At 39.6% G+C, this 19,940-nt stretch overlaps 1 protein-coding gene across 1 annotated transcript; it reads right to left on the bottom strand.

The window, feature by feature from the left end:
• Nucleotides 1–5,579: 5,579 nt before the first annotated feature.
• Nkrf (NFKB repressing factor) lies at nt 5,580–19,456 on the bottom strand. Its single transcript, XM_051178396.1, has 3 exons — nt 19,188–19,456; nt 8,745–8,875; nt 5,580–7,579 (listed from the first exon to the last, which is right to left on the bottom strand). Exons 1-3 carry the CDS (start codon nt 19,454–19,456, stop codon nt 5,622–5,624), a joined length of 2,358 nt encoding a protein of 785 aa, XP_051034353.1. The 3' UTR covers nt 5,580–5,621.
• Between the last annotated feature and the right edge of the window lie 484 nt (nt 19,457–19,940).

Below are 19,940 nucleotides of genomic sequence, written 5' to 3'. Positions count from 1 at the left end.
TCTGTTTTCCCTTGCCAAGTTTTTCTTCCCCTTTCTGTCCTCCTATGGAACATCAGATACCATTTGAAATCCAATGTACTGTACCTGGGTTACTTGCAAACATTACTACTACATATGTCCCTTTGTTGAATCTCATGTCCAACCTCCAGCCTCCAAGCAGTTATCAGGTTACTGTACTTTTTTATAGTATGCTTTTAAGAAGAATTGTTATGTATAGCCACGTAACCAGGACGTTATTTGTAACAAAATGATTGCTGTGTTTCATCCTGACCAGTTCCTCCCTTGTGTTCAATTTGGCAAACAATGTATTTAGAATGAGACCTAAAGAAAACAGGCATGCATCCATGTAAACATTATTGCAAAACTGAAAAATCCTATACTCAATTTGTAAGCAACATGAATTACAAGATGGCACTTATTGGTAGCAAGGAGACTGCTAAAGGACCCAGATAACAAACTGAAGCAATTTTAATAACTGACATACTCCACTTTTTGCAAGATAGTCATAGTGCAAACTCATATTTCAGAAACCTGGCCTTCAGAACTTTGTGCATTTTAAAGAGGTGTGAGAATAGACTGGAAGCTATCATTTTTCTAAGTTAGGAAAAACTGAAGATCCTCTTAATATTTTTAAAGGAACAGTGTTGCTCTAAATAAACTTTTCTTTTTATGATTCAAGGAAGTGAGCCTATCTCTAGCAAAATTTTTTCATTTGAATCCTGAGTTATTGCTGCATGCTTTCAGTGTTTTGAGAATTTTAATGCCTACATCTGCAATTTTTCTTTGAATATTTACACTTTTAAATATACAGTATGGGTCAAGGCTTGTAAATGTTTTGTCTAATATATTTTAATTGTTAATCTGATGCATTTATAACACTTCTAACTTTGCACAAGTAACCCATGTAAAAACTGTACATTTTCAAAAGTTGTAAATAAAAAATCACCTTAAAATTTAGTTCACACTTTTATTAACATTTTTAGGGATTTCCTATCTACCTATCTTCCCTTTTAAAAATAAGTACAACAAAAGCAAAAAAAAAAAAAAAAAAAAAAAAAAACACCTGCTTTCTGGAAATAGACAGTACTGTTAGTAAACCTTTTTCCCAATTTTCCAGTCAGTGTTAATGAAATGGTAGGTATTTTACCAGTATCCTCAGAGACACACTTTAATTTATCTTGACAATCCACCTCTTAAAAATCCTCTAGCTTAGAGGGGTGTGTTTGTATAGGCCTAAAATTCCAGCATCTGGGAGGCAGAGGCAGAGCAGAGGCAGGTGGATCTCACAAGTTTGAGGCCAGTCTGGTCAACAGAGCAAGTTCCAGGCCAGGCAGTAACACAATGAGACTCCATCTCAAAGGAAAATAATGGGGAGGTAGGAGACAATTTGAGAGAGAAAGCTCAGTGGTTAAGAACGCTTGCTCTTTTTCCAGAGGACTCTGAGTTCATAGGACCCACACTGGGGTGCTCACAACTGCTGTTAACTCCAATGCTAAGGGAATGTGATGGCCTCTTCTGGCACTCAGATGATGCACAAACGTGCACTCAGGCACACAACACATGCATAAAATGAATAAACCCAAAATACTACAAAATTTATGTAAATGTTTAAATTATGTGTTAGCTCGAGAGTAAAAGTATCCTCTGACATCATGTTGAAATGCAAGTAAGCTCTCTTCTGAGGAGAAACCTATCTTATTTTAATAAGACTATGACAATGACATGCTGTGTCTTGTTAATTGTTGGAAAGTAAAGATTCATGCACCCCAGTTATCCTCGAAGGGTACTTAAAACTCATTGTGGGAGAGTTCAATCTATACTATTAAATACCACATTAATTGCATTGTTCCACTTAGGAGTGATGTCCTCAAATACACTTAGTATTTCCCTTTCAAGTCCATTTCTATTTCAAAATAGAACCCCATCAAATATTTTGTTTAATGTCTAAATTAACCTTTTCCCACCCTGTTTTGGCTGGGCACCTGAAATATTGATACTGTTAATATTTGAACAATTTAGGATGAGACTGGTAACAGGCCGATTTAGTAACATTTTATTTTGTACACCTCCTGAGAAATACCATCTCCAATTTCTCATGGGATAATCCTTTTACAACCTTAACAATTGAAGCTGACATAGACATAGCCAAAGCTACCTAGACACTCATTGGAACATTTCATACATATTACCCTTTTTTCTTCTTTACAATTTTTAACACAGCTTGCTTTGTCTGCAAGTAATTACAAGAACATTAAAGCAGATTTGCAAGGTGCCTTTTGAATCCAAATGTTCAATTCTGCATCTGCTTATGTGAGGAAAGGGGTATGCTGAAGAACCAAAGTTGTAATTAGAGTCCTTTATTTAGGACCCACTTCAAGGATTACTCATAGCAAAGTAAACACATTGAATACTACTAGAAAAGAAATACAGAAAAAAAGAACCCCAATGATATGTATGATAGATATTTCCATTCACTTTTGCAATCAAGGATGGGAGGTGTGTGTTAAAAAGTGGCTCTGAGATCACAAGCACATATGCACATACCGTTTTCAGCTTATCATATTCAATACAAATAAAACTTGGAAGCACTCATTCTGTCCAGTTTTATAGCAAAGTTCTGGGCTAAAAATGACTTTTATTTCTAAGAAAAGGAAAATGCAAGGTCAAATAAAGAGAAAACTGGAAAATGCAACAGCAAGGTTGTCAGCAGCTCATTCCTGTCAATCTGATGTCCCCACATTATTCTCAAGTAGTTAGGGACTATGCCTATTCCACACTAATACTAAAGCTGCTCTATTAAGTTATCTGGCTCACCAAAATCAGGAACCCAATTCCTATATTCTTTACCCAATTATCACAGAGCTTTAACTGTAACTAATCTGTTCCATTAAGCTTTTATAAACAAATCTGACCTTTGATTTCCTACCATTTCCCCCAAAAACAAACAAGAAAAGATACCTTAATAGGGGGAGCCAGGCACTAGGGAAATGTTCAGAGATACCCAAAGAAGACCCCAACTAAGAACCTAGGCAGTAGTGGAGAGGCTGAATTTGATGCCCTTCCCCTATAATGAGATTGATGACTACCTTAAAGCTTTTATCCAGTAGCTGATGGAAGCAGAAGCAGACACCCACAGCTAAGCTCTGAGCCACACTCCTGGAATCCAGTTGTAGAGAGGGAGGAGTGGTGAGCAAAGGAGTCAACACCATGCTGGAGAAACCTACAGAGGCAGCGAACTGACCTTGTGAGAGCACAGGGACCCCAGTCATAAAACAGGGGAACCAGCATTGGACTGAATCAAGCCCTCTGAATGTAGTGTCAGTTAAGAGGCCTGGGCAGTCTATGGGACCTCTAACAGTGGAACCAGTATTTAACCCTAGTGCACAAAAGGACTTTGGGAGGCCATTCCCTATGGAGGGATACTCTCTCAGCCCAGATATACAGAGGAGGGTCTAGGCCCTGCCCCAAATAATGTGACACTTTGATGATCCCTCATGGAAGGCCTCACTATCCTTGGGAAGTGGATGGAGAGTGTGTTGGGAGGGGTTGGTAGAGGGCATGGGGAGAGGAGGGAGAGGGGACATTGATATGTAAAGTGACTATTTCTAAACAAAAAAAATCATTTTGGAAGACATGTAAGAGAGAAGCAAACCAAGTATTTGTATCTTATAATCTCTAAAAACCATCTCTTGTCACTCAGAGAATCAAAGACAGTGTTCTAAGTACCCGTACCACAACTTTCCCAGATGAGAGTGAATTTTGCAGGTAAAAAAATAATTATAATCATAAAATCTATGAAGGTTCTACCATAGTTCTCTGTATTTGCTAAAGTATTACACACCAAACTAAAATGTACATCTCTTCAACCAAAACTAATGAAGTATATACACTATGGTATGGAAAAAAAGAGTGGAAAGCTGATGCTGTACTGTGCTATCCAATGCAGGCGCATGTAAGAGGTCTATGTATAAAAGCTAATCTGTATTTTTATATACACATTTAGCATAAAATAGAAAAAGGAGTAGGGAGGCAAAAAAGGAATTTATTATGTATTGTGGGCCAGCATGAACACTACAAATGGAGGCTAAAGATAGCTTAAAGTTGAGAGCACACACTGCTCTTCCAGAGGACCAGAGTCAGTCCCTAGCACCCATGTCAGGAGGCTCACAAGTGCCTGTATTGCCAGCTCTGACACCTCTGGCCTCCAAGGGCATATGCATTCACATGCATATACCACCCCCCACAGACACATTATAAAAAAATAAAATCTGTTTTAAAGGTCACTGCAAACAACCTTTGAGTCCTTACCATCATTTCTCTGGAGTTGTTTAACCATCAATAATATTCATCTGTCCTATTGCAAGGCTTTACTTGATTCATATAAGATATAGTAAAACCACATAAAAGTAAACAACCAAAGATTTAATAAACTAGAATACTGGCATACAAGAAAAAAAACCTAAACAAGAAAACAAACGTGATGAGGGACAGTTGATAAATCATTACATCTATCCATGTGTGCTCTGACTGAAATATTTTGTGCAACCATCACTTTCTTTGTCCAAAGACCCAAAGTGTTGCTACTAGGCTGCTCTCCAGAAAGAAGCACACCACCATTTTCATCAACTTTGGCTCCTTTTTATTCAGGAAGAATACACTAACTCTTTTATTTTTATACATTTTTACATTCCAGAAATAAGTGAAAATAGCAGTTTTAAGTATGTTACAAAGTTGGCTTTGGGGAGTAATAAGCTTTCTGAGAGAGGGACCAGCCAACTGACCTTTTCATCAAAGCACCAATGTATCTTCAGTCTTTTATCAGGCTCTACCACAACTGTGGTTGCCTTGGATGTGGTGCACAGATCGTGTGAAAGCTACAATGGAGAGTTGCTCTGAGTCTCTCTGCAAGGCACCAAGAACAAACAGTTCAAGCTTCCTTTCTTCTGATTGAATCAAGGCTTTTTGGAAACTTTTTGGCATCTCTCTCAAGTAGTGCTCTCTCAGCATGAAGACTAGAATTTGTTAAAAGTCATATACCACAAGATACAATAAATCACTTCTAATATCCTGGAAATCACAGGGTAGAAGTTATAAATAAACACACACTAAAATTACTTTTAAGAAAGTTTTACATCATTTAGTTGGTAAGGACATTTACATATACAACACAATTTATTGTTAAACGTTCTATAACTGGCTTCACACAAAGATGAAAATTGGTAATACAAAATGACCTGACATTTTAAGTAAATCTGGAATTAGCTGTAATTTAATTAAGAGTCAGCACTGACTTCATATATTGTTGCAGATTGCTGTGCCTTTTATAATGTGAATTATTTTCCTCAGGATGAAATTGCACTTAGATGGGTGTTTTTGTTTACACATACTATAATCTGAGAGACAGCAATATGAAAGACACAAACAGTAACTGCACAATTCATCTGCTGGGTTAAGCTAATACAAGTGGACAGAATTCTCCAGGTTCCAATACCTAATAAAGCACTATATGAAACGAACAAGGTGAAACATTTTAAGAATGAATACTCCTCAACCAGAATATGTAGCTTTTTTTATTGGTAGATGTGCCTCATGTGGCATTTACAAGATAACTTTGTAAAATCTTAATTTGCTTGGGGCATGACAAGCTCATAGTGTCCCACTTGGCCTTCCTGTTTGAGTTGATCTAGTAGGTCTTCCTTCCGCCGTTTTCTACCCACCACCAGGTACCTATCATGGCCCACCCCATGAGACTTACTCTTCAGGCCATACTTCTGAGCAATCTGATGTATTTGCTTCCGTTCATCATTGGTCAGCTCTGTGGAGAAGGTCAAATCTGAGTGGCTCTCAGAGCGGGCGTAGTTTCTGATGATCTGTTCTATGTCTCTCTTAGCAATTTTATTGACCCTCTCTACATCTAGTCCCAGTCCTTCTCTTTTATGCTGCTCTTTGACTGAGATAGGCTCCCGTATGCCCTCACCAGATTTACCTAAACCACCACCTGTCCAACCCATCTTCCTCAGCAGTTGATTTCCTATGTTATCTTCTTTGATTTGCTGTTTATAAGCTTCTTCTGCTGAGCGACCCTGAATTTCATTTCTTGAAATCACATCTTCAACAGTCCCTTTCTTCAGGTTATTAATGACAGTTGGTTGGGTCTTTTTGAGGGTTTTCACAGCTTCTCCGGCAGCTTCATATTTGACACTTTTCTTCACCCCAACTGCTTCTGCAATGACTTCACTTTCTAGAATCACTTTGCATTTCCAGCGGAGTCCTGTCATCCTTTCATAGACATATTCAACTGTCATTCGGTTAAACTGAGCTGTGTCATTCAATGTGCACACAGGATTGGAAGAATTTTCATAAACTACAAGATCTTTTATATCTTTCTTCTTTCCAGATCCTTTAGGTGAAGAGCCCGAGTTGCACTGGGAACTTTTGACAGATGGGTAAGTGGGTTGTGTTTTTTGAAGAACCTTCAAAGCCTCATCAGCAGCTGCATGCTTGCTTGTTTTCTTGGTTCCAAAACCTTCAGCTAAGCAGTGATCTTGTAAGAATACTCGACACCGCCATGTACGATTTGGCATCATCTCGTACTTGTACTCAATTGACATTTTGTTGAATGAGGCAGAATTGTTAAGGATGCCAATTGAATCGTTTGCATTTTCTGTAATGACAAAATTGGTCCAGTGTTTGGCAGAACTATTAAAAATAGGCTGCCCTGAAGCATCCTTTCTTAGTACTACCAGGTCTTCTGGTGCCTTCAGAGCTGGGGGAAATTCATACGAAAGCATGCCAATCTGACACACTACAAGGTCCTCTCCAATTATGTGCTTGAATTTCCGCCGGACAACTCTAACCTCAATCCGCTTCTGTAAGAGTTTCACAGCTAGCTCAGTAGCTCGATCCCTAGACCCATTCTTGCTCCCTGCATAACCTGTAGTTAGATAGATATTTTGGCATCTAACTTCACAAGCATAACCATCTGTGAGAAGTTTTTTATTTTTGGGGATATCAGCAGGAGGAATTTCTTTTAGAGGAGCATATATATACTCAGGGTTTGTCTTACATGCCTGAATACAACGAGTTAGCATATAGGTATAATTAATTTTATCAGATCCAGACGTCATCTCTGGATTAGAAAGATTCTTCCAGATAGTTGCTGTTAACTTTTCAATAAAATACTGTTTTTCAGCAACCACCGACTCAGGATACATCTGTGAAGAAGAAGGCTCTGGAGGTGGCTGACAGTTTGCCTGTTGGGATGTGCTGCTTGGGGCAGGATTCCTACTGTCATAATACATGTTGGTTGTTACAGGCTGCTCTTTTGTGAAAATAAATCCTGATGAATTACAATACTGAGAATTCCCATCTTGTATACTGAAAGAGTCTTGAGTATAATCTTGGTAGAAGTTTCTTGGCATGCTGACAAAATGTGTTCGTCCATTTACCTCTTTTGTTTGAGGGCCATAAGGATCTTCCTGTCTTTCAGCTTTTGAACTACTAGCTACAAAATGTACAGGCTCAAAACGAGGTCTCACATGGAATTTGGAACCAGCTTGCTTTTTAGGAGGATTTTGACCTATAGAATGAGTGAAATTTACAATTCATTAAAATGGGAATATTTCAAAAGAACCAAGCAGGAAAACAGTACCAACTGTATTATCTGAAAGCTGCACTGTTGGTACAAGGTCTGTCCCAATCACTTGGGTGAAGGGATTCATATTGCCCTAAGACTCTACCATAAGGGGCGACGCTTCCTCTCTCTCCATGCATAAGGAAAGACTCTTAATAGGAAACAGTTCATCAACTCAAGTATGCAGGCTGCTGCCATGCCCGACTAGGAGATGAAATTACAACAAGTGAGCTAAAACACAGGTGACATGAACTCTTCACCTGTACCAAAAGGATATGCTAGGACAATCTCTTACCACCTGTGCTTAAAGGTTCCTGGAAGAACTCCAGATGATTCTAACGAAACAGAAATGATGGATGACCAGATGTACTTACTAAACCTTTTTCTTTTGTATCAGAGATGAGTGCCTCTATGGTAGTGCTTTACATAATTGTAACTATAGTATCAAAAATAAACAGTTTTCAACCAAAACCTTGATTCTGACTTGTCCTGCACAAAAGGCTGCTACCTTTACTTCTGGAACAGATAACAACTGGAACTAATGATTATTGGGGGTTACCACATTTGAAGCCACAGAGAACTATTACTAGGGCTATCCCAGAAACTAGTGCTTCTTCCCTATAGCACCCCTCTGTAGAAAGCTGGTCCGTCTGGACCTATCCAAGAATATCTAATTACTCAGATGCACAGATGATCTCAGAATGAAACTCTTCTATTTAGAGGAAGGTTCCACAGCATAGACTTCAAGGATAGCATTATAGTGGGAATTCTGTACTTTCAGCTCTTTTTAGCATACTCAAAAAATTGTATGTAAAGTTAGAAACCATTTATCTGTGTCAGGCATGGAGGCATACACCTTTAATCTCAGGACTTGGGAGGCAGATGTAGGTGGGTACCTGTGAACTCTAGGCCATTCGAGTCTACCGAGTGGGTTCAAAGACAGCCAGGGCTACACAGAGAGGCTCTGTCTCAAAACCAAATTCAAAAAAACATTTATCTTTGCATAGAATACAATGCTATCAGTGTTATTTGAAGCCACACGCCACACTCATATCATTTTAAGAAGCCACATTTCTTCAAATCCCACCTCCCAGAAACAAGTTATACTCACCATCGTAGGCTGAAAGGTAGCGTTTTTGACCTTTGGAAGGTTTGGGCAGCATCAGATCATATGATGGCATCTCTCCAATATCAATACCTTCGGCCATCTGAAGAATTTTTTCCATTAAGCGTGGGCTGTATCTATAAATTAATATAATATACAATTAAAACAGGCATGGGTATACTTTTTATAAATGTTCTAAATGAGACAGTCTTTTATCATTGCTCCCACAGGACTTACCAGCAGGGCATTTTGATAAACAAAGAATCAGACCTAAAACATTTACCTATAGAATGAGTAGTTAAGTTACTCATTAGGCATCAAGAGCAAGGTTTTCTCCATAAAATATACAAATATAGGTGCTGAAGAGATAGTTAATCAGTTAAGAGCACTGGATGCTCTTCAAGAGAACCCCGGTTTGATTTCAAGCACTCACATGGCTATTTACAACTGTCTATAACTCCCATTTCACAGTGTACAATGTAATACTCTTCTAGCCTCTATGCGCAACAGGCATGCATGTTGTGCACAGATATTTATGTAGGCAAAAAACGAAAACAAAAAACCCAGCCACAAACATAACACATATTTTAAAAGACATATAGGTATAATTTCTAGCCAAAACCTTATTTTTAACATATGAATTGAATATTTAAGTATATACTCATGATTTTCCTCTTTCATATATGTATTACATGTAAACAAATACATTTATATCTTTACCAAAATACTGAGTGTTAAGGACAGCTGGGTTGCTAAAATCATGTTTCTCAGAGAAATGCATTCAAGTCCGGGGCAGGAAATGTCTAAGAAAAGCCTGGGAGATCTTGGGCCTTCTTACAAAGAAGCAGTCAAAGGTTATAGAAGTTGTGCCAAGTGGACTCAGAAGCCTATCAGAATAAACTCCTGGCAAAACATGAGCTAATTTGAGTATCAATAATAATAATGATAGCTAGCATGAGTTAAAATATAACAAATATGTTTAAAATCTATGTTTATCATCCTTACAAACTCATTACTGATCTCCTTTTGTGAATGGATGGAATCAACTGATTTGTCTCTAAACAAGTCAATAGTAAAGGGAGAAAGCAAGTATTTGTCCTGAATTTTCCTGTTGAAATTATCTCAAAACCACCAAAGTATTGGCAAAGAAAATCTGTTTTAAAGATTTAGTTTTAGTTGTGTGTACTCACTGGGGAAGTGTGCACACAGGAGTGCAGGCACCATGGGAGGCCGTAGGCATCAGATCTCTTAAAACCAGAATTACAGGTGCAAGCTGCCTGATGTGTGTGCTTCTTAAGAACACCATCTCTCCAGCCCCAAGTAAATCATTTACAAAAGCATTACAGCCAGTTAAGGAAAAAATGATTGCCACAAGAAGTCTATTGGTGAGGTGTAGACAGAGAAGAAGCTAGAAATGGACTCACATAAATATTTTAAATCTGGTAGTTGACAAAGGCACAAATGCCACAGAGGAAGAGTCTCTGCAACCATTAGCACCTATATGTAAAAACCAGGAAGATAAACCTAACCCTCACTTTACAAAAGCATCAAGTATAAAACTATGCAACTTTCATTTAAAAAAGTAGGAGAATACTTTCAGGTTCTAGGCTATGCAAGCAGTTCTTAGAATTGACACTTGAAGCATGATCTATAAAATAAACTGTGGGCTAGAGAGACAGCTCAACATTTAAGATTACTTGTAGTTCTTCTTATAGAGGACCCAGGTTCAATTGATAGCACCCACTTGGCAGCTAACAAGTGCTCATAACTTCAGAGCCAGTTCACAACCATCTTTAACTTCAGAACTTCCAGGATGCACATGATACACACATACAGGCAAGCTAAACATGCATACACATAAGTAAATCTTTAAAAAGGAAAACAATGGTAAAATGGACCTAATCAAAATTAAAGCCTTGTCAGCTTTAAAAGATTCTACAAAAAAGGACAAACTACAGACTTTACACACTGGGAGAAAATGTGTACCATGTAGTTGACATGAAGTTGTTAGTTCCAAACCCAAGAGGAACAAAATCAAATTTTCAAAGACTAAGAGAAGCTGGGAAGATGGCTCAGTGGGTAAAAGAGCACTTGCTGTATAAACAAACAGGAAGCCCCACATTCAAATCCCCAGCAACTATGTAAAAGCTGGGCATGGTCACAAATGTCAGTAACCCCAGAACTGAGGGGCAGATGGGTGGATACCACAGCTTGTTGGCCAGCCAACCTAGCCAAAATGGTGGGCTTTGGGTTCAGTGACAGACCCTGTCTCAAAAAATAACTAAAGAACAACTAAAGCTGACACTTGACATCCCACCCTGGCTTCTGTGGGTTCATTCACCCACACACATAAATGTACATGTATATATGTACACACACACCAAGTATAGACAGATTGCAAATGAGTACATAGAAGGATGTTTAATACCACTAGGTACCAGGGAAATGCAAATGAAAGACACCACTGACCTATCACCAAATGCTGGCAAGAATGCAGAGAAACTGGATCTCTCAGACATTGCTGGTGGGACTACAACATGATAGTTCCTCTAGAAAACAATTTGGCAGTTTCTAACAAAACCAAACATTAATTATCACATGACCTAGCAACTGTACTTTGGGGCATTTACCCCAAAGAAATGAAAATTTAACATTCATATAAAAAGTTGCATATGAATACTCACAATATCTTAGGCTTAACTGTAATCTGCCCAGATATCTTTCAAAAGGTGAACACTGGTTAATACTCTGGTACAAAAATATTAGAAAAACTACATAGCAACAGAAAGAAAACAAACCACAGATATAGGTCACAGTGAGTGTGTGTGTGGGGGTGCTAATTATTTTAAAAGAACTGGGAATACTAAAGGTCTTCTTAAAAAAATGTATTCCAATTGTTTATGGCTGACTGCACACACCATGGTACCTGCTACATGTGGTGGTCAGAGAACAACTCTGGAGTCATTGTCTCCTTCCACTTTCATGTGGGTTCCAGATATCAAACTTAGATCATCAGGCTTACGCGGCAAACACCTTTACCCACTGATCCATCTCACCTGTCCAGAAATATTAAATATATTGACTATAGTGATAGATTAAAAACCCCTGCAGTTTTGGGGTGTCACTTAGCGTTGAAATGCTTGTGTAACGTACATGAGATCTAGGTTCCATCCTCAGTACCACAAGCAACAACAACAACAAAAAACTATACATAATGAAATACAAATATACAAGTAAAAACTAGAATGACTACCTTGCTCATTGTTTAGCCTTGATACAAGGGAAGGGGCTTGGTCCTGCCTCAACTTGGTATGCTACACTTTGTTGACTCCCCCAAGGGAGGTCTTATCTCCTTTGAGGAGTGGATGGAGGGGGTGATATAGTGGATAGGGAGGGACAGGAGAAAGGGAGGGAGGGGGAACTGGGATTGGTATGTGAAATGTAAAAAAAGTTTTTTTTAAAAATAAAAAACCAAAAAACAAAAAAATAAAAACTAGAATGAAATACAAACATACAAGTAAAACTACAGAACTCTGAGTAAGATCTGTTGGTGATGACAACATCATTATCCTAATTGTGGTATTTTATCATCATTGAGGGGAACTGATAGAGCACTACTGGGCTGTGTTTGCTTTATTACATTGATTTTTTTGTGTCTGGAGATGGCTGCACATGCGCTGCATTGTGCATATGGACGTCAGAGGACCACTTGTAGGAACTGGTTCTTTCCTTCCACCTTGTGAGTCCTGGGGACCAAACTCAGGTTGTCAGGCTTAGTGACAAATACCTAAGGCATCTCACCAATTTTGTAAGTTTCTTGTCATTTTTTTCCCACCCACCCCATCTTTCTGTTTTGAGACAGTCTCAATATACAACTCATATGTATCTCAGGCTAGCCTCCCATCTTAGCCTTCTGAATGCTGGTATAGGTGTGACCACAATAGGCTAGATTGGTTTCTTGATAATACAATTTTATTGCATGGCAATTAAGAAATGAGCTCAAGCAAAGTTCTGTTAACATGAACACCTGCTTACCCTTCCTATTTTCAGAGTCTTCCTTGGCCTAACTGGTACCATTTGAGAAGAAAGTCCTGAAACTGTACAACTGGCACAGCTTTTCATGAATACTTGTGAAGTTAAAGATTAACATCTTCCACTTTCAGTGCAGAAGGCTCCATAACCATCAGATGGCTTTCCTTGTAAAGCACAAATCAAAACCTAGTAGTTTTCATTGACAGATTATGGGGAGCTAGCTATAACATATATTTCTTACAGACAACTGCTATCACAGAACTTGAATACCAAGAGTAATTATATTTTTATTAACTCTTTCATGTGAGCATCAGAAAAGGTATTTTAAAGCATCATACATTCTACACATCACTTCCTTTCAGATGTGGGGAATGCGATTTCTAAAGTATGGGATGAAAACAAAAAGGTGACACAACTTAAAAACATTCATTCATTACTTTAAAAAGTTATGTATGTATATGGGTACCCACATATATGTCTGTGTATTATGTGTGTTCGTGGTGCCTATGAAGACCAGGTGTTCAATCCCTGGAACTGCAGTTACAGATAGTTTGTGAGATGCTATATGGGTGCTAGGAACTGAATCCAGGTCCTCCAAAAAAGCAGATAGTGCTCTTAGCCACTGAACCATCTCTCCTATCCAAAGTTGACAGTTTTTAAAAAACACTAATCTCACACTTGCAAAAATTGGTGGTACAACCAAACCACTTGCCTTGGGTCCAGTCAAAATTCTCTAGACCTTCAATCAGAGCCTGACTCTGAATATGCAGTATAACTGAAAATGGTACAGATACCATATGACACACATGAGAAATATACCTAGGGCTCCCTCTATTCACTGTCTTCCAAGTTTCTTCCAGCTCCAGTAATTATTGTACCTATTTATTGCTCCCTATTCATTACAACTGTTACAGAATTCACCATCTCCCAGAGGCTATAAAAATAAGCCCTTGCGTAGGTTGCCAACACAGCCAGATTCTGTCCTTTGTTAGGAAGTCACGATACAAAAGGAGCTCAGCAAGCTTAAATAAGAATGGAAAAGACCATCATGTTATCTAATGCTTGACTATTCAAAATACAATGCAAACATTTTAGAGCCCTTAATAAGATCACTAGAATTCTATTTCTATTCCTAAAATTCCCCAAATAACCCATCCAAGGATAAAGGTCAAGTTATTACTATCTTCCATAGTGATTTTTCATAATGCACTAAAAATGATACCTCTAACTCCAAAGTAAATCGATAAAGAAAAACTTCACATCTCAACCAGTGATAACTTTAGTATCATTTAAGGAGTTACTTTATAATCTTTTTGTTTGTTTGTTCTCTAACTGAATACCTGTATTGATCTGTTATCTATTATAAGAGTTTTCTTTATGTTGCTACCATATCTATTCTATTTTGCTTTTACCATATTGAAAAATGAACTCACAGTCTTGAGCATTACCAGGCAAAGACTGTACCACTGAGTTACATTCCCTAGCCTGCTACCATATGGGTTTTAAAGGTTATACAATGTTCTGTATTATAGAATATGAGGTAAAATATTAATAAGGAAAGTCAAGTATAATTTTTAAATGCATGCATATTACATATTTGTATGTCTATTATATTATGTTTGGTTGTAAACATTAAGGAAAAACTGGAATTACAACAGGTCTTAAAGTTTTTTACATAGCTTATAATGTACCAAGCTTTTGGTTATTTTTCAACTACCATGTCTAGCATATTACTAAAATATTATTTATAAGGGGCAACATACTTTTCTTCATAGATATCAGTGTCATGGTCACAAGTTGTATCTATGTGCACAGCTACAAGAGAAACATAAGTTATTATACACAATGGCACCTGAAATTTAGTAAATATTCAATAACAGATGCTTCTTGTATGTTATTTGCAAGTATATTAAATAGCTCTACTAAATCTAAATTTAAAATGCTGAGATTAGAAACTTAAAAGTCAGATATAGTAGCACACACTGCTTTTGTTATCATCATCATTATTATTATTATTATTATATTTGCCTGTATGCCATGTCTGTGTACCATATGCATGTCTTGTGCCTGAAGAAGAGATAAACCTCCATGTGGGTGCTGGTATTCAAACCCGGGTCCTTTGCAACAAGTGCTCTTAACCACTGAGTCAACTCTCCCAGGAGGCAGAGGCAGGTCGATCTCTATGAGTTTCAGGTCAGCTTGATCTACAGAGCGAATTCCAGGACAGCCAAGGCTACACAGGGAAACCCTGTCTGGAACAAACAAACAAACAAACAGCTGAGGCAGGTAGATCTCTGTGAGCTCAAAGTCATCCTGATCTACACAGTGAATTCCAGAATAGCAAGGGTTACACATTAAGACCCTGTCTGGGGGTCAGGGAGGACAAAAAGAAACATACAAAATTTAGGGCTTCAAAATACAAAATGTGACATTCAAAACTACTTACAAGATGCTTAATGGCCCAACATAATAATAATAATAAATGTATAGATTAGAGGTGAATTTTTCAAAAGTCTCCCACATCTTTAGTGACTTGTGTATATATGTGCAAAGTTAAGTTTCATAATACATATCTACCTGGAATCTACCTTCCTAATTCTCCAGAAAAGAAGTCAAGGTAGCAAAATTGATTTCATGTTATTTCTCTATTAACGTATTAATATGTTAACAAAGATAATCAAGCCAGGGTTTGTACATCAGAACTCTGCTTCTAAATCCTATGGATCAAAACTGGAAAACTGTATACTCCAGGTAATCTAGACATTGTGCCTTCTTAAACGGCTGTGGGTGGAACATGGTAGTATACTTTATAGCATGCACGAAGAGTATAGGTTCTACACTCAGTCCTACAAAACAAATACAGTAGTAAACACACTAGCTATAATCTGTAAATTAAAACTGCAGATACTCTAGGCCTTCATATGCATAATTATTTATGTGTCATATATGTAGTTGATCAAAAGATTGTAATAAGTTTTCATTAGACACAAGACCAATGTTTTGAAATGGTTTTAGAAATTTCTCGGAAAATTCTTCCTGTCCCAGACTCCTAATTGCTGGGATTATAGGCATGAGCCATCACATCCAGCAACATTTCTTGATAGGCTGCTTACTTTTATAAAGCAGAGAAAGTGAAGGCAAGGTTCTTTGAGCTTTTTGGTTGTTTGAACAACAGGAAAAGATTATTAAAAGGTAGAGTGGAGGGCTGGAGACATAGCTCAACTGATAGAGGGCAGAGGGCTTGCCTAGCATTTTTCCTCAGCGTCAGATAAAACTGGCCATGGTGGTGTACCCTGTGATCTCAGCACTCAGGAGGTAGAGGCAGGAAAAGCAGAACTTTCAGATCATCCTCAGGTACATGGCAAGTTCAAGGACAGTCTGGACTGCATGAGACCCTGTCTCAAAAAAAAAAAGTAGATTGTAAAGCATCACTTTATCCTATAAAGTAGAATTTCTCACACTCTGGTCTCCAAATAAAAATATCAGCACCATTTGGTAACCTCACCAAAAAAAAAATTGAGGTCATTCCTCATATCTTCTGATTTCAAAGCCTTGGAGTAGGGGTCCAGGAACCTGTCTTTTAATAAACCTAACAGGTGATTATTATTGTTGTTATTATTTTAGACAGGGTATGCTTATATAATGCAGGTAAGCCCTAAACTCACCATTCTGCTTCAGTCTTAGGTCCTGAGTACTAGGATTAAAGTCTTGTGCTACCACATACAGTATCCAAACAGGTGCTTTGATGCATGCTTATGTGTAAGAACCACAATTATAGGATCAAGATGATATTCAAAGGTTGTGGAGATGGTTCAACACTTGCTACAGAAGAGGACCTGAGTTTTAATTACCAGCACCATGTCAAACCAGGGCAAGGTGACACATTGTATGGTTTGTAATTGCATTGTAAAAAAGACAGACAGATCCAAGAGGCTCAGAATCCAGTCAGTCTAAGCTAACTGGTGAGCTTTAGATTCCATGAATTTGCATCAAACAAATAGGTAGACAGTGATAGAGGTGACCCTCAACATGGGTCTCTGGCCTCACAGTCAAGGATACTCACCACATAAACATCTCTCTCTCTCTCTCTCACACACACACACACACACTCTCTTTCTCTCTCTCTCAAATCTGTTCCAAGGAAATGGCCACTATCACCAAAAGGAATGATACATGCTCCGAATCCCTGCACATCCTGTGCTAAAAGATACAATTTCAGAAATTCTTTTCATCCCAGCTCCTAATCAAATGGAATTCCTTCAACAACTAATTAACAATCTGAGTTTACAAAGGGCTGTGTCTGCAGTTTACTTGAGAAAAGAGTACTCTGTCACACAAAACAAGAACCCTGCCAACTTTGAGAACATAGATTTTATTCACCCAAGGAGAGAGCTAACAAAGCCTACTTAAAGTGAAGACCACACAGAATTGCTAATTTCCAAAGTTCTCTTGGGTTCTTTCCATTCTCCTATTTCTAATCATCAGACATAATGCAAACAATGCTTTTCAGCTCATCTATTTCGAACTCTATAGTAACTGTTGTAAAGATATAGGTATATCGCAACACACCAAGTTCTAAACAAAGGATTTGCAGCTACACATCCACACATCCCGAGTGCTTGAGCTTTTTAAGGTCAAATACTATTGGCTTGGTTTCTGTTAATACCGTGGTTATGCATGAAGCTGCTATTCTCCGGATATAAACCTGAGATTTAGAGATTGGACTTATGTCAGTTACTTGCTTTTATGGTTCATCCTTCCCAAACATGGCAGCTGTGTCTCAGTAGAAAGAGCAACAGACTGGAAATAGTTATGAGACTTTGCACAGTAACTTAACTTCTTGACCTTCGTTGATTTTGCTGTAAAATGGAGATACCTCCTAACCTCTAGGGTGGTTAATATAAGAAAGTGCTGGTAATGTGCTATACAAATCTGTATACATCTATCACTCTCCTTTAAATGAGCAGCTATTATCCTAGAATATTGTACAAGATGTCTTCTAGACAAAAGTGTGAATATGAAAAACAGTGAAGTCTACCCACCCCCCAAACTTGCATTATTGCAGGAAGGCAAGTTTAGTTATGAACACAAAGGATGGTTGTCCTCCCTATTCAAGATGTTTTAGGATTTTGATTCCCTGTAGATTTTTGTGATATTAGGACTTAGGATTATATGATAAAGGTACCTTTTTATTGCAAGAATAACACTGTTAGGCAAATTAGACTGATCTGATGATTAATCGTTGAGGCTTTCCCAGTAGCAACCAGCTCCTCCAGTGAAATAATCATTATCTCTAGAGGTAGAAATTATGTTAACTTAGAGAAGATAAAAAAATAAAATTCTGTGACAGGGCAAAGCAAAGTTTCACACTGGCTGTTAAGGTAAAAACAGACAATTTCTTCTACGTTGTTTACAGTCATTCCTAGAACTGATCTGGCTGAATTGAATGCGACCATTTTCCAGAATTTCTCATCTTCCTAATAAAAACAAATTGACTATTAGGCAGGAATATTAAAAAAAAAAAGGAGCTTCCCAGTCTGCTGAAGCAATTAGTCTAGGATAAGGCCAATTTCGAGGTTCTGAAGGACAGAGGACCCAAGCATCCTGTTCAAAAAAAAAAAAAAAAAAAACTGCGTTGGAATCATACCGCAGTCTCCACAGAATGCAAAGTGCTTTCCAAGCCACCAGGTTCTAGGAAGGGAGGATACAGAGAAAGACACATATACACCCCTAAAACCTCACACAGAGGCCAAATGTTAATTCTTCCTATCCCATTTAAGGTGAAAAGAGGGCAATCCATTTTTACAGCGGATAGATCCATCTCTTTGTTTGAGTACATTATGCGCAAATCCACAAGCAAGCCTGACACTGCAGCTCAGAGATCTGACACAACACCTCCCCAGGAGAAGACTGTAAGACCTGGCTAGGGGGCTGCAAGGAGAGGGGGGGGTGTTTAATATAAGGAGTGATGGGAGAAGAGAGTGGCCAAGAGACTAGGATTAGAACTTCGGAGTTCCTTGTCCTCCCCCTAAAGCCCCATCGAATATCCTCTGCGGATGCCGCATCCTTGGAAGACCCTATGCAGGTCCTTGTTTCTGCTATTTATCACCAATCACCACGACTAACTCAATAATCCTCTTCCAGGAGCTACTTTATCTCCATCTCTGGTCCCGGAGGGGCATCTCTGAGCCCTCATGCGCTATCATGTCATTGACTGCCAACACGGTCGCCCACCCCCCCCCCACCATCAGTGAAGCTTCTCCGTGTCCCCTAGCAAATCTTCACACCTTAAGCCTCCAAGCTATCATCCGCCTCCTATCTGGATGGCCTCTGGTGACCTTCTCCTTCCCTTAGGCTGTCCCTCACCCTCATCCCGAAGCCGACCCTTAGACCCCTCTCCCAACGCCATCCTCTCACCTGCAGCCCAGGAAAATGTGGTTGGTCCAGGCGGCGGAGAGCGCCAGGAGCTGGTCCAGGGCAGCCCCGGGATAGCTGTGCAGGTGCCGACAGATGAAGCTCCGCCGCAGAGCCCACTGCCAGTCACTTTCGTGGCTGTAGCGCCACTGCTCCAGCACTGGCTCAGGCGGGGGCGGCGGGAGGGGGGGCAGCGGCGGCGGCGGCGGGAGGGGGGGCGGCGGCGGCGGCGACAGGAAGTCGCCCCCCAGCAGCAGACGTCCTCCAGCCATCTTCTCTGCTTCAGAGTGGGGACTCCCACCTCTCTCTCCCTCTCTCTCTCTCCCCCCCCTCCCCCGGGGGACGAAGCCGACAAAGTGGCCGCGAGCAATGGAGACGGCCGCGGGGAGGGGCGGACCTGTGTGAGGGACGCTGGAGGCTGAGTCTCAGGGGACGGGAGTGTGTGCCTGGGGGCTACGCTCACAGGGGAACGGGAAACAACGGTCCCCGGCGCCGCACCGCTCCAACGAGTGTGGGGACGGGCAGGCTTTTCTTATATATACCGGGCGCCCGCGACAGCGGAGTTGAGTCGCGCTACTCCGCGCCTCCTCGGTGCCTCAGACCCGCACGCTGAGACGGGAGAGCGGCAAGGAAGAAGAAGAAGAAGAAAAACAACAACAAGAAGCAGCAGCACCGGCACGCAGGCTTCCCCGGCTCAGGTACCTCTGCCTACCTCCCCGCGTGCCACCCCGAGGTTGTGAGGCTACCACGCACGCG

This window comes from Phodopus roborovskii, unplaced genomic scaffold (genome assembly GCF_943737965.1).
Source record: "Phodopus roborovskii unplaced genomic scaffold, PHOROB, whole genome shotgun sequence".
NCBI classification, from domain to species: Eukaryota; Metazoa; Chordata; class Mammalia; order Rodentia; family Cricetidae; genus Phodopus; species Phodopus roborovskii.
Note: the sequence above shows the minus strand (reverse complement) of the source record. Positions and strands in the feature narration are given on the sequence as shown.